Source organism: Ostrea edulis, chromosome 9 (assembly GCF_947568905.1).
Source record: "Ostrea edulis chromosome 9, xbOstEdul1.1, whole genome shotgun sequence".
Classification (NCBI taxonomy): domain Eukaryota; kingdom Metazoa; phylum Mollusca; class Bivalvia; order Ostreida; family Ostreidae; genus Ostrea; species Ostrea edulis.
In genome coordinates, this window is record NC_079172.1 from 55077546 (window position 1) to 55093499 (window position 15954).

At 34.7% G+C, this 15954-nt stretch overlaps 1 protein-coding gene across 2 annotated transcripts in view; it reads left to right on the forward strand.

Moving 5' to 3' along the window:
* The first annotated feature begins 277 nt into the window (after positions 1 to 277).
* Positions 278 to 15954, forward strand: part of LOC125658080 (uncharacterized) — a 72128-nt gene continuing 56451 nt past the window's right edge. The window contains exons 1-4 of one of the 2 annotated variants that reach the window (XM_056149655.1): positions 284 to 336; positions 3950 to 4248; positions 4647 to 4751; positions 5756 to 5860. In XM_056149655.1, coding sequence (XP_056005630.1) covers positions 4664 to 4751; positions 5756 to 5860 — 193 coding nt within the window. In that variant the 5' untranslated portion in view covers positions 284 to 336; positions 3950 to 4248; positions 4647 to 4663. Of the gene's footprint in view, positions 337 to 3949; positions 4249 to 4646; positions 4752 to 5755; positions 5861 to 15954 lie in introns of both variants that reach the window. The other variant, XM_048889167.2, reaches the window with a different exon arrangement.

The window sequence follows — 15954 nt, forward strand, 5'->3', positions numbered from 1 at the left end:
CTTTCTATCTGTTTGTGCAATGAAACCAACCATTATATTAAAATTCAAACACTGCTTGCAGAAAATAAAAGTCGTAAAAATCTATAAATTCTAAGCATTTAAAATTACTATGATAGAAATTTTATGATTAATTAAACATTTTTTATAATCTGTACTTGCATAGTAGATAATATTTAGATATGGCGCTAGCCCTCTAACACACCCCCCCCCCCCCCCCAATCCTCCCAACACCCCCCTTCCAAATTCATGTAACCCGGAATATTGTCTTGTTAAATTCAGAAAGTGGGGTTATCACGTGGGTAGGAATTTCCGGTGAGAGTCTTGGAATATAGGAAGGTAAACATTTTACAAAGTGGGCCGTCAGAATGAATAGTGAAAATGTCAAATTGTGACAAAACTTTGCACTGTCAGATTAATCTCTCGTTTTCAACTCTTATCTTTATTTAAAGGAAAAAGAGATTAAATTGTCATTTCGAATTTTCTCAGTCATTTTACATATTGCTCACTCACTGTTACTCGTTGTCTTACTGTGATATATTTGAACTCACACCCCAGATACTACAGTTCAACCTGATTTTGATAATATGTCTCACGGCGTGACCGTGTTTGAGGGCGAAGTAAAACGTATTGGCATTAGTATCTATATCAGATTCCATAACAGGACAAAAAATGCCCCAAAGTTTGCACTTCAGGTGTGAGGACAGAGCTTTATCAAAGCACCCTAACACTTTAGACATTAGTCCGAAATATCTTACGTTTTCCTGGCTTGTTTTTTATGATTTTGATATTTAGTGTGCCAGGAAAACATTAGAACTGGCGCCAAATTACGTAAACTGGAAATCTGCCGCCTCCAGCTGGAGGCGGCATTCTCGGGCCGATTTTAAATACTTTGGAGTCGAATTCAATGTTAAACTAATAACTAATCAATAAAATGATGCTTCTTGTACTCACTAATATCGATTTTAAGGGTTTTTATCACAAATAACCTCATGAAAACATTTTAACTGTCAATCTTTGTCTTGAGTCACGTGACTCATTCGCTTAAATGACAGTGAAAATTCGGTTGACTACAATTGTGTGCTTTTATTATCGAATTCTGGAGTGATATTTTCTTTTAATCGATATTAGTAAGTACAAGAAGCATCGTTTTATTGATTAGTAATTTGACCAAAATTTTCATGTTTGATGGATATGGTTTTATTTTTCATTTTCCTTTTAAACATTATATTCATGTTACCTATAAGGAAAGCTCTAGTCTTATGACCCTTTGGGTCGCAAGAGGGCCCTCTACTAAGCAGCTTCTTTTCTGAGTGATGGTAAAGTATTAGATGACAGAGTGATTATGTTATCAAATCTGTATTTAATGTCTGTATTGAGTCTGTTAAGGAATCATCTAATCTCAGCAGGATATTTCAGTGAAGGCGTCAGTCCAAATATCCAGCCGAGCTAAATCTCGGCCAAGATTAGGATTCATCATGCATTAGGGATTTGCTAAAACCTTAACGTTGAACAAAGTAGTATACATATATTCTTTAACAGTATACTCCTATGACAAAAGTTGTAAGTGAAAGTAGACCCATGGGAGTAGCTTAACTTTTAAAATTGGGTCCAGTTTTGTTTTGATTCTGAAATTACTGTGTTTGCGTTTTCCATTTCTCATTTCTTTTCTGCATTTCTAATCAACAATCATAAGCTACCAAATTCATTGATAATATTCAACATTAACTTTCTGAGAGATTTAAGTCTTTCTGCATAATTTAATAAAATATCAGAGGCATAGTAATGCAACCAAATTGATAATGTTTAACGTAAACTTTTCAAAAGATATTTAGATATATGTTGTTTTGATATTTGAAGTTCATTTGTTTAGATGTCAACATCATTCTGTAGTTTACATATGATATAACCCTCATCATATTAGTTCATTTGTTTAGATGTCAACGTCATCCAGTAGTTGGTACTAATATACTGGTTGCTGCTATATTGAAAACGACTGTCTTTGAATGCTCTAAATTGTTTGGTTCTTTTGAACTCCCCTAAAAGATTTCCTCTACAGACAAGCGCTGTGCCCGCACCCTGTGTCACAGTACAGACACTGAGAATTTGTGTACTATAAAAGTACTGGGTCCGTTTAGCTTTAGCTTCTGGTACCTCCATGATCTTTCAACAATTTATTAACATAAAATTAAACTAAATTGCATTACTCTTCCATGCTATCCACATTCTATGGCCGATCTCTCTGAAATAAATAAGGATGGATTTTTCAGAGGGAAGCGTAGGATTTCGTGCAATTTGGTGGAAAGTGAATAAATATTCCCCAAATCATGAATTACTAATTTCTCTCTCCCACCTCACTTCTTAAACTGTGATTTAATTAGTTTCAGTATTTTGTCATGAGTATCACCAAAATCAACACTTGGTGGAATCTTGGAGTAGAGGGAACACTAGTCTTAATCAATAGATATATCTAATACAGTGGAACCCCGTTATAACGTTTTCCATTTTGTCACGATAAAATAACGTAATACCGGGGGCAACGTAATAAACATTCCCAGTGAAATCCGTTGAAAATATCATTTGGAAATTGTATATCGTCCGTTGGTACTCCGTGAAGGGGTGTGTGAATATATCTTTACTGTTTCTTTGTTTAAAAGACTATGATATTTTGTTTTATTTACATCTTATCTTTAATGTCCGTAATTCTTCATGTTCTTATCCCTTTTCTTTATTTCGGTGTAGTATACATAAGGATGTTTTGATAAACGTTGCTTTTTCTGCATTCGTTTGGACCGCCATTTTGTTCAACCTTAAAACCATGCGTTCATGTAAATTTCTCTCAATAACTCGTTCCGGTTTGTATTCAACATTCGTATTAAAAAAAAAATAACAAAACATCGTTTTTATTAAGTTCTCTAATTACACAATACACAACACAATAAAAAAATCCCACCCAAAAAACAACAAAACTATAGACACAAAACGCACACGATACCCAACACTTACACACTTCTCACCAACGATAAACATGCACGGAGAACAATTTAAGCGCAATCCACATAAAAAAAATATAATGATGCACGAAGATTTCATTTATAATGCTAAATGATGGCACTAAAATCACGTGCGCATCAAGGGATTTTAAAATATTCACTGAGGTAAATGCCGTGCACGAATCGGCCGATAGATTGGTGTATGTATGGACGAGATTTACGAAAACCCAAGCTGCATGTCCAAACAACGAACAATTTTTTTTAATTGAACACCTTTAGTCACCTATGTCCAAGCAGTTACCCAAGCGGTTGTAACATTGCTACGATAAATCTTGTCTTTCTTGTTTGGTACCAAAGCTGTCCGTGAATAGAGTTTTAATAGCGAAGGTAATCACACTATGCTGAACACGCAGGTGGTTGAGAAATTATTTCTTTGATTATCAAAATATGAAAAATGAAGTAAATTTCATAGAGTACAATTTCTAAATAAACATTATTTAATTGTTTATCACTGGCTTCTATACGGGGTATTCACCTGTATTGATGTCCCTAGATCTATCGAAGCGTGATCAGTAATCCCCAAACAGACCAGGAAATTTACGTGGTGACTGCCTCAGGCAGTCAAGGTGTGAATGGCTTATTTTGATAATCACTATTGAATAATTAGGGGTTTATTACGTTTTTGTCGGAATTTTTACAACGTAATACCGAGTCCCGGCATTTTAGGACAACATAATAACGAGGTCTATTTTATATAGGTTTGTTAAGAAATGGTTTTGTGCTTTGAAATTCCAACGTAATATGCGGACTAACGTAATAAAGGGGGAACGTAATAACGGGGTTCCACTGTACATAATATTAGAACTTATAAAATTTGTCTCAACAAATTTTCTAACATTTCTCCTATTCATCTTCTCTTAATAAATTTCTTCTCTTATATTTCTTTTGGTCTTCTCTAGATCACTGGGATACAATCTCCGCCAAATAATTCAGTGTTGCCTGGTTTTATACAAATCGTGTCCTAAAATACCAGGAGGCGCTCGGTTATTTTTCAGCCTATCAGAATGTTGAATTGTATTCCGTGCAGTGCGGTCAGTCAAATGACATGTGAAATTCAAGGGAGCTTAACAATTAGCACAAATTCATAACACAGAATGCTTTCTTAACCGATTTCCCTTGATGAAATGGCTTATAGCAAAAATAAAGTTGAAACATCCATCGGAGATCGAAAGTTGGCAAACAGCCAGTATAAAACAAGGTAAAGTTGTCAACAATGTATTTAAGCATGCAGCATGAAACTACTATGCATATTGTGTCCAGTTAGTAATTATAAATTACTTAAATAATATCAACTAGATATAAATTACCAATTGCATCATAATATATCATATTTGAGCGTTTAGTGAAAAATGAACAACATGAACACGCACATTCAAACTTCGTGTGTATGTTAAATACCTTCTTCATTAGATGTAATTAAATGTCTAACTGATAACTAAATTAACTCGTCACTTATATACAAATTAAATGGACGAGAATTTGGAGAGGATATTGTTGATAGTCCTGGCACTACACATGGCAGTATGGAATTTTTAGGTTTCATCATGATGTGCAATATTACTGAACAGAGTTACATAAACAGTTGTTGTTTTTCAGGGATTTGAAGATCATACATGTGCATATGTGAACCTAAAAGAAAGCTGAAGAGGAACTACTCAGCTATGGAGAATTCAGAAACCGTCGCCTTAACCAATTCTGATGGTTTGTTAATAGTGTTCAGAGGATTTCTCATTAACAGTCACAGTGGTTAAAAATATCAGTTTGTGTGTAATCTTGCAACATACATGTACAATTAGAAGGTAATCTGCATTAAATCATGCAGAAAGTTATTGTATAGGTCTTAAAATTTTATAATATCTAGATAGGGTGCTAGCACTCATTTTAGGAAATTTCTGCAATCATGTGGTGTGGAATTTATCAACAAGATATGATTTTTCACTATTAATGTTCAATTTCTTCATCACTCTCTGTATTTGGTACAAATTATTTGCATTAGGAACCTTTATATTTATGTCAAAATGAAGTTTTTGTAAATAAAAAATGTGATATATGAATATGAAAATGTCAATTTTTATACATATCAAAATTCCTCAATGATTAGGCTAATAAAGGACTTCGAATGCTAACTCTTGATTCCCACCTACCTCAGGACGATTTTCAAAGTTTATCACATTTGATTTTATTTCTTTTAATTTGCATGTAGTTATTCATATGAATTTTCATTAAATTGATATTATTTGGTGATAAAAAGAGAGATAACTATTTAGGTGCACTTGTACCCAAGGAGTCGATCTGCAGTGATCTGGTTAACGTTTGGCATCCTTTTCGCATAGGTCAGCAACAAACAACACGTATGTTGCTTACCAAGCGAAATAAACCCTTCTAATGCAGTGCTTTTACAACAAGAGTACCTATCAGTTTCCACTTTTACCAATGAGAACTTTTAAGTAGAAAAAATACTCTTGAAATTGATAATTTTTATTTAGAAAAAAAATGTTGGTTCTTTTAAAAAAAAAATCAACTCCATGGATGTGAAGATCACTGAGAGTTTTTGGAATTTTTATTGTAGTGTGTTGCCAGGGTGACATATTTCATAATAAACTAATGCTTGTTTGTTATTCTTTTGTTTGCTTGGCAAAATACATTGTCATCATCATGAATTTCAAAATGTATTTCAATGCTGAGGTATACCTTGGATTTTGTAGAAATGGAGGAGGTAACAGAGAGCGCCTCGGCAGCAGCAGGAACCTCTATGGAGGTGGTACCCAGTTCTGTAATGGTGTCATCCTACTATTCCAAAGACGTCTCAGGTTGGAAAAGACATGAAAACAATTCATTGAAAGAAAATTGTAGTATTTTTTTATGCCCCCCTTTAAAAAAAGGAAGCATATTGTTCTGCTCCTGTCAATCTGTAGACCAAGCCCTGTCCACTCAAGATCTAAAGAATTCTTTGGTTGACAATTACCAGACTTGGTACAATAATTGTCTTTGGAGAGTACCGTATATACTCGCCTATAAGTCGGATTTTTGGGAGTCAATTTTTGGTCCAAATCTCCATGTCCGACTTATAGGCAGGTTCTAAGAAGATTGGTATTTTTCTGGGCGGCGTAATGTAGTGTTTTTTAAACAACTCCGACGATTATCATGGACTACCACACAAATGATTATTGTTCACAAATATCTAGACATATTGTATTGTTTATGTGTTTTAAAATTATGTATAAAGTACAAGTATTTACATATTTTTATCTAGTTAAAAATTATTTCCAAACGGTAACTAATACTTTCAATTCAACTAATCTATCGTTTATCGGTAAAATTGAATTACGGACCCGATTTAATATTGAAATATTCATATGTATACCGGCTGAAATATATTTCCTAAAAGATTGAATATTGTTAACAGATAATTTAGATCATCATTCTTGACTCTTAAAAAAAACTCTATTGTTGATATAATGAATTATACCAGAATCCCACAATAACAGTTTTCACAAGGCACATGCCACTAAGTAAACACTGTGTCAGGTACTGGTAATTAGGAGACCATAATTGCTTAGGTAAACAAGGGATCATTGTCCATAATAGATCAAAGGTTGTGTTTAAACCCCAAACAGATATGGCTTGGATATTGAGCACCTCATAATTATTAATTTCTCAAAATATTGTTCAAAACATAGGTAAAAACACTAGTACATTGACTTGAAATTGTCAACCGATTCTGACAAAAATTTGTACTGACTTATAACGGGTCAATGGCAAATTCCTACAAAATAACCTTAAAAAATACAACTGACTTATAGGCGGACCGACTTATAGGCGAGTATATACGGTAGATGACCCCTATTGATTTTCATCTCAAGGGCTGTCCAGACCTTGAGGGCAGGGTACAGACTGAACCGTAAGCTCCAGGATTTTACAACTTGGTACAGTCAAACCTGTATTAAGAGACCGTCCAACGGAGAATGGAAAAAAGGTCACATATGACAGGTGGTCTCTTAATACAGGTTGCCTATTTTCCGCAGTTAATGGATAAAATTTCGTAAATAATTTGTATAATGGAGAAAATGACTACATGTATTTGGAATTTATCATTAAAAATATCAAGTACGGTTTTAATAGTTGTAAAATAAAATTAATAATACACTGTTGTTAAAAATCTAGAATATGATGTGTTGTATCATAATTTTTTATTCATCAAAAACTACATTTTTAATCTATTTAAGAATGATAAACTTTGCATGCATTTCATATTACACATCTACATGAGATTTAAAAATTATTTATGAACTGCATGTAGATTTTCTATAACTTAAAAACACTTTGTTGTAAAGAGTATCTATGTATAGCCTACTTGTACAGTGTGACTAAAAAATGCAATGTTTGTGGTAAGAAAGCAGATGGTGAAGTGTTGCGTCTCCTTTTGTACAATACATGCTGGAAAAATGTTATTCAATTTGAGAAACATTAAATAAATCACAATATCAATTGTACATGCACAGCAAATCTTTTAAGCTTAGAACTAATGCAGGCAATTTTCTTGAACTCGGATGTGTCAAATACTCGGGACATGTCGAAGTGAGCCGCTAGTTCCGGTCATTATTCTGGAAACCTCTAGTATCTCATGCAGGAAAAACTGCGAATACTCCGTTTAAAATTTCAGTCCTAAGCACAATATTTACCTGATTTATATCACAATGGGGGAAATTTTTACTCTGTTGAACATAATGGTATATCATAATGGTATAACAAGTGGTAGATTTTCATTTCCGATCTAGCCTACCCGGCACTTCTTAAAGTTTGTCGAAATTCACACCTTCAAATACACAGGCCTTGATTCCCTGATCCTTGATTTTGTTAAATAAACATCAACTCGGGTTTTATTAATTAACCACACACGACACTGCATGTTGACAGCTTAGGTATAATAATTTATTCAGAGGGCCGACTAGTGCGTATCAAAACGAAAGTGGTAGGGGCGATAATTCCCAGAATAGTCGTGCGTTTGAAAACGAAAGTGTTAGGGGCGATAATTCCCAGAATAGTCGGCTCAACTGAAATTGAAAGTAGTAATCACGTTGTAATCGAAAAATGTACAGTCGTTAAATAGAGGTAAAATTTCGTGAAAATACACGAAAAGGTTGTAAAAATCATGGTCGTTGGTCGCGTCAGACAGGTGGTCGTTTAATACAGGTACAATATATAGAGTAACGTCTTGGGGGGGAACTTTTTATGGTCACATACGACAGTGAGTCGCTTAATACAGTGGGTCGCTATGGCAGTTTTGACTGTACATTTGATCACCATGATGAGAGAAAAATGCCTTATGTTTTTCCAAGATCAAAGGTCAAGGTCGTAGTATCACATAGTAAAAAAACCTTGTGTGCAAGATACAAACCGAACCGTAAGCTCCAGGATATTACTATTGAGTGTATTTGATCACCATGGTGAGAGGAAGATTGTTTTTCAAGGTCAGAAGTCAAAGGTCAAGGTCGTATCACTTAGTAGGAAAACCGTGTAGGCAGGATACAGACCAAACTGTAGGATCCAGAATACAGGCTTTCAAGCGGGCCCTTATTTTCCTTTTTTTTTTTTTTTTTACAACAGCCCTTATTTTCCTTATTTGAGCTTTAAAATCCTAAAAAAGCCCTTTTTTTTTTTTGAAATTCCTACATTTTCAAATTTTGAAAGTTTAAATAAATTTGACATAAAGTAAGTGTTGGAATTTATTAAATTTAGTCTTAGTATACTTTCAGAAAATGAATATGTTGATTAAATGTACATCTCAGAAGACTTCTTGATGGTTATCAGCTATATTCAGCATTGATTGTGAGCCATGGGAGTCCACCTGAATTATATCATGGTTTGTGCTGAATGCCGAATATGGCTGTTGATAACCACTGGTATGATCTTCTGTGTGGGTAATTAGTTTTTGTATTATTGCTCTTACAAATGGTGAGTAAAACATTTTTTCTTTCCTATTGATTTGTAAATATAACCCTTATTTTTGTCTAAAAAATCCTAAAAAAGGCCCTTAATTTTTGATAATTTTGCCCTAAAAATGGCCCTTATTTTTTGCAAAATATCACTTGAAAGCCTGAGAATATTACAACTTAGTACATTTGATCACCATGATAAAAGGAAGATACCTATTATATTTCAAGGTAAAGGTCACAGTATCATTTATTAGGAAAATCTTGTAGGCAGTATACAAACCCAACTGTTGACTAGGACCATCAAACTTGCTACACATACACTTTATGCCAAGTTGGGGATGCCTATTGTTTTTCAAGGTCAAGGTCTTAGTAGCAGGATACAGACTGAACCATTGGGGCTAGGACCATCAAATTTGGTAAACATACATCTTATGCCAAGTGAAAATATTGCATAGAGAGTACATGATTTGTCTGTTTTTATGATGCAAAGAAAGTATGTCACACTGATGATTGCTGATACTACTTGAAACCAAGTTCTACAAATCATGGTGTAAGAAAAACACGTTTGATTTGAGTTACGGGAATTGCTCGAGTTTTAAAAAAACGTATATTTCATAACACTGGTGTTGAACACGGGTTGGAAAAGTTTACTCCACTGACGAATCTGAAGTGAAATGCTTGGGCTAATAAAGTATGTCGCCGATGCCATTCTGGGACAGAAATTCAAATTTACATGAAAGCTTCCTGACATTTTGTTAAAATCATGGCCCCCAGGGGTGGGGTAGGGCAACAATAGGGGATCAAAGGTTAACATGGGAATATATAGGGGACATCTTTAAACATCTTCTCAAGAACCACTGGGCCAGAAAGTTCAAATTTACATGAAATATTTTAAAGCTTCCTGATATAGTGTAAATTCGAGTTTGTCAAAACCATGGCCCCCAAGGGTAAGGTGGGGCCACAATAGGGGATTAATTTGCAGATAAAATTTTGGTCTGGTAAAATGTGATTTGGTCCAGTAATAACTCGACCATTACTGGACCAAATGTCCAGTAAGTACCAGAAGACCTTGGGAAGCACTGTTGTTTTAGGTCACAGGGTCAAACTGGACATAGTAATTGTCTGCTCTATATCTTGAGAACCCTTTATTGACAGACATCAAACTTGGTTCACAGCTTCTACATATAAGGAGTAGATGATTCCAATTGATTTTGAGGTCAATGGTCAAATTTTTCTGGACAGAAGATCTTATAAGCTCAATATTTAAAGAACCCTTTGCTTTGACAGCTACCAATCTTAATACATTGGTTGTCCCTAGAGAGTAAATGATGACCCCAATTTTTTCACGTCAAAGGTTAAGGTCAAGCTGGACATAGTAAGATATTTCCTGCCCAGTATCTTGAGAATGCTTTTATGCTTGACAGATATCAAACTTGGTACAGTACGACCAGCGCGGATCCCGTATTTTCCGCACTCCCCCCGTGGGATAGAGCTACCACAGTATATCTCAGGTAACCCTGCATATCCCACACTCCCCCCGCGGTCCCGCTGTCCTCGCCGCGGTCTCACCTGTAGATGATTAATACCATCAACTAACATGAGTTATCTCCCGTTAACGTATATATATATATATATATATATATATATATATATATATATATATATATATATATTATGTATACATATATATTATTTATACATATATATATAAATATATATATATAAATAGATAGATAGATAGATAAATGTATACTGATCATAAACTGAAAACAGATCGCTGTTCATCAATACTATAAACATATGAAGTACCACATCCATGTGCATACATCACTTGTATAAACACATTTGACAAAAACTGTTCATGTTAGCTTTATTGGACCATACATTCAATAAAAGGGTAGGTATGCATGTGCATACATGTATATAAACGTTCTACCCGTGAAACTTCACAAAAACTGATTAGGCCCCCCTATCCCTGTCAGTATCAATCACATATTGGTTTCATAAATTAGTTTTCAGAAATTTAATTCTATACATAGACCTATATTTGTACAATAACATATGCATGTATTCTCTTCTAGACAATGTGAGGACGTCCTCACTTAACAGGTTTCATCGTAGAGGGAGATAGAGAGAGAATACTATTTAACATTACGGACTGTGAAAAACGGTTATAGGTATGTGTATATCTGCTGTCTGCTTCAACGCCCCAGACGTCGATCAGCGCACGCTTTACCTGTGAAACTGCAAATTTAATGGGATCCAAATATCAAATTGTCCAATTTTAATTACGATATTGGGGCCTTGGAAATCAGAGAGAGAGAGAGAGAGAGAGAGAGAGAGAGAGTACAGTCATATACATGTGCATATATTATATCATTATTATTTCTAATGTTAATTTGAGTTTTCTCTGAAATCAGTATTTCATATATAATTATAGATGTTTGCAGTGCAGAAATGTGAACTCTAACAGTAGTAGTACATCTAAATGGTTGTTATTTATTGGGTAACTAGAATTGCTGAAATACCCGTGATTTACCGAAATACCCTCATAAAACACCGAAATACCCCCTAACCTTCCGAAATACCCGATGTTTTATATCATATTCCTGTAATTGAAATATTTGTATAAGAAGTTTTTCTATATACATGTAAAACCAAGTATTTAATAATTTTTAATATCACTTGTAAAATCACATTTTACCAAAACTTCTCACGCTTTTCCTCATCCCTCCCGAAACCTTTATTTGATTAATTGAAGACTTTTGACATCCTGTATTCGATGCGTTGAACATACACACACAGGGTCTTCTCCCCCGTGTGTTGTTTTAAGAACATGTGCAGCAGGGACCCAACAGGTGTACATGTACATATAAACAATGTTCGATTGAAATGGGAAAACAAAAATCTTTCTTTTAGCATAATATAAAATTTACATTTTTTTATTCTTAAAACATACAAAATAATATTTTGTTATTAAAATTTTTTTTCCAATACTTCCTCAATTTTTTTGTAACATTGATGATTTCTGTGAATAATTTTCAACAGAAAAGAAAAAACTCCAGCTGTATTTTAAATCTGATTTTCCTCTTAGAATAACAAATAGTAAAAATTTCAAAATATCAGCACATGCATACTGTGTATAAGCCTGTTCAGCAGAGCGGGCGCCTGCGAACATTCCTAATATTCGTGTGCGCCCGCTCTGCTGAACAGGCTTCAGGTACGTGTATATCTAGGTACGAGGTATGTGTATACCTGTTACATAACGCTTCCTGTCTACTTCAACGCCCCAGACAACGATCAGCGCACGCTTGTCAAATTGTTGAATTTAATTTACATTGTTGAGGCTTTGATCTGAGAGAGAGTGAGAGATTGGAATAGAAGAAGGCAATTATATCATATAATATAATAACACAAAGGTAATAACAATTGGGGGTATACGCCACCCGCCTTATGCATGTGTGATTAGTCTCCAAAATATGTTGGATTTTGATTAAACATACATGTATGCAATTAGAGAGTGTGTTTTGGTATACGGACAGAAAGTCACAGGACAAAAAGACACAAGACAAAAAGTTACAAAATCCGTAGGACAAAAAGTCACAGGACAAAAAGTCACAATGATGACTTTTGATTAGATTGGATAAAAAGTCACAGGACAAAAAGTCACAGGACAAAACGTCACTGGACAGAAAGTCACAAAAATGCATAAATTTTGCATATATATTTTCTTAAACTTTACAAAAAGAACAGATATGTTTTCAAATATATATAAAAATCAATACTTTTTATTTTCTTATAAACTGTGACTTTTTGTCCTGTGACATTTTGTTCTACAGTGGAACCCCGTTATTACGTTCCCCCTTTATTACGTTAGTCCGCATATTACGTTGGAATTTCAAAGCACAAAACCATTTCTTAACAAACCTATATAAAATAGACCTCGTTATTATGTTGTCCTAAAATGCCGGGACTCGGTATTACGTTGTAAAAATTCCGACAAAAACGTAATAAACCCCTAATTATTCAATAGTGATTATCAAAATAAGCCATTCACACCTTGACTGCCTGAGGCAGTCACCACGTAAATTTCCTGGTCTGTTTGGGGATTACTGATCACGCTTCGATAGATCTAGGGACATCAATACAGGTGAATACCCCGTATAGAAGCCAGTGATAAACAATTAAATAATGTTTATTTAGAAATTGTACTCTATGAAATTTACTTCATTTTACATATTTTGATAATCAAAGAAATAATTTCTCAACCACCTGCGTGTTCAGCATAGTGTGATTACCTTCGCTATTAAAACTCTATTCACGGACAGCTTTGGTACCAAACAAGAAAGATTTATCGTAGCAATGTTACAACCGCTTGGGTAACTGCTTGGACATAGATGACTAAAGGTTTCAATTAAAAAAATTGTTCGTTGTTTGGACATGCAGCTTTGGTGTTCGTAACTCTCGTCCATACATACACCAATCTATCGGCCGACTCGTGCATGGCATTTACTTCAGTGAATATTTTAAAATCCCTTGATGCGCACGTGATTTTAGTGCCATCATTTAGCGTTATAAATGAAATCTTCGTGCATCATTATATTTTTTTTTATGTGGATTGCGCTTAAATTGTTCTCCGTGCATGTTTATCGTTGGTGAGAAGTGTGTAAGTGTTGGGTATCGTGTGCGTTTTGTGTCTATAGTTTTGTTGTTTTTTGGGTGGGATTTTTTTTTATTGTGTTGTGTATTGTGTAATTAGAGAACTTAATAAAAACGATGTTTTGTTATTTTTTTTAAATACGAATGTTGAATACGAACCGGAACGAGTTATTGAGAGAAATTTACATGAACGCATTGTTTTAAAGCCATTTTGGCGGTCCAAACGAATGCAGAAAAAGCAACGTTTATCAAAACATCCTTATGTATCCTACACCGAAATAAAGAAAAGGGATAAGAACATGAAGAATTACGGACATTAAAGATAAGATGTAAATAAAACAAAGTATCATATTCTTTTAAACAAAGAAACAGTAAAGATATATTCACACACCCCTTCACTGAGTACCAACGGACGATATACAATTTCCAAATGATAATTTTAACGGATTTCACTGGGAACGTTTATTACGTTGACCCCGGTATTACGTTATTTTATCGTGACAAAATGGAAAACGTAATAACGGGGTTCCACTGTACTTTCATAAAATTTCTAATTGTGACTTTTTGTCTTATTTTCTTATAAAACTGTGACTTTTTGTCCTGTGACATTTTGTCCTACTTTCATAAAATTTCTTATTGTGACTTTTTGTCCATGGTCATTTTGTCCGTGACTTTTTGTCCTGTGACTTTCTTGTCCTACATTCTATGTTTTGATGTTGCTCACATTCGTACCGTAATCAAAAGAATTAAGAAAGCAGATTGCATATCCTTGGGTTGAGAAATTGCAATTTCCACGTCCTTTATGCGACGCGTTGAACATAAACACACCAGATTTTTATCATGTCCACTTCTCCCCCGTGTGTTGTTTTAAGAACACGTGCAGCACGGAGCCAATAGGTGTACATATAAACGAAGTTCGATTGAAATGGGAAGACAAAATCTTTTAGCAAAATATAAAAATTGACATTTCTTTATTCCTAAAAAACACAAAATGATATTTTGTTATAAATAAATTTTTGAATCAATTCTCAAAGTCTAAATACATATGTAAATGCCATTAAAACAGACAGAACATATTAATCTTGCACTCATATACAGTCATTTGTAAATCTTTCCTTTTTTTTCACTGTAAATATTATTAGCACATAGCTTCTTATCCAAGGTACATTATCATTATATGGAGCATAAAATACTAAAAAACAAAATTAAATAAGGGATTTTTTTTAGAATAAAAAAGTTGAAGTGTATTAGATATGATACATGTAAATCCTAAGTACATGTGTATCTGGTTTTAGTAAGGACAAATAAACGTTCCCGCTTTTATTTTTTATTAAATGATTTATTTAATATGCTGGTATGTAATGCCAGAAAGCTGACGATAATCAAGCCGTAATCATTTTCTGCTGATGAATAAAATAACTATTGTACAGGTAGATAGCCCTAACAGGTAAACAACGGCACTTCACACCGCAGCGGTGTAACTCTGCCCCGTGATGAAATCCCTCAGCGGGATAGTGCGGGAAGGATTAACATACCGCGGGGGGAGCGCGGTCTAATACGGGATCCGCGCTGGCCGTACTGTACACTAAGAAGTAGATGACCTGTATCGATTTTGATATCACAAGGTAAAAGGTTGAGGGTCAAACTGGACATAATAAGACATTGTCCACTTAATATCTTGAGAACCATTTCCTTGATAGACATCGGACTTAGTTCACTGGTGCCCCCAAAAGAGTAGATGGTACACATTGGTTTTCAGATACATGGTCTAAGGTCATGATTCAAATAACTGGTTATTTTGAAATGTCTGTTCAGTATCTTCAGAGATCAAACTTATTATGGTTGCCCCTGACTAGTAGATAACCCATATTTTTCGCTGTCGCTATAAACATTCTTAACATCACACAGACGCAGACACATCCCACAGAGCACAGACACATCACACAGATACATCACACATCACACAGACACATCACACAGACACATCACACAGATACAGACACATCACACAGACACATCACACAGACACATCACACAGACACAGACACATCACACAGACACATCACACAGACACAGACACATCACACAGACACATCACACAGACACAGCCACATGACACAGCCACATCACACAGACACAGACACATCACACAGACACAGACACATCACACAGACACAGACACATCACACAGACACAGACACATCACACAGACACAGACACATCACACAGACACAGACACATCACACAGACACATCACACAGCCACATGACACAGACACATCACACAGACACATCACACAGACACAGACA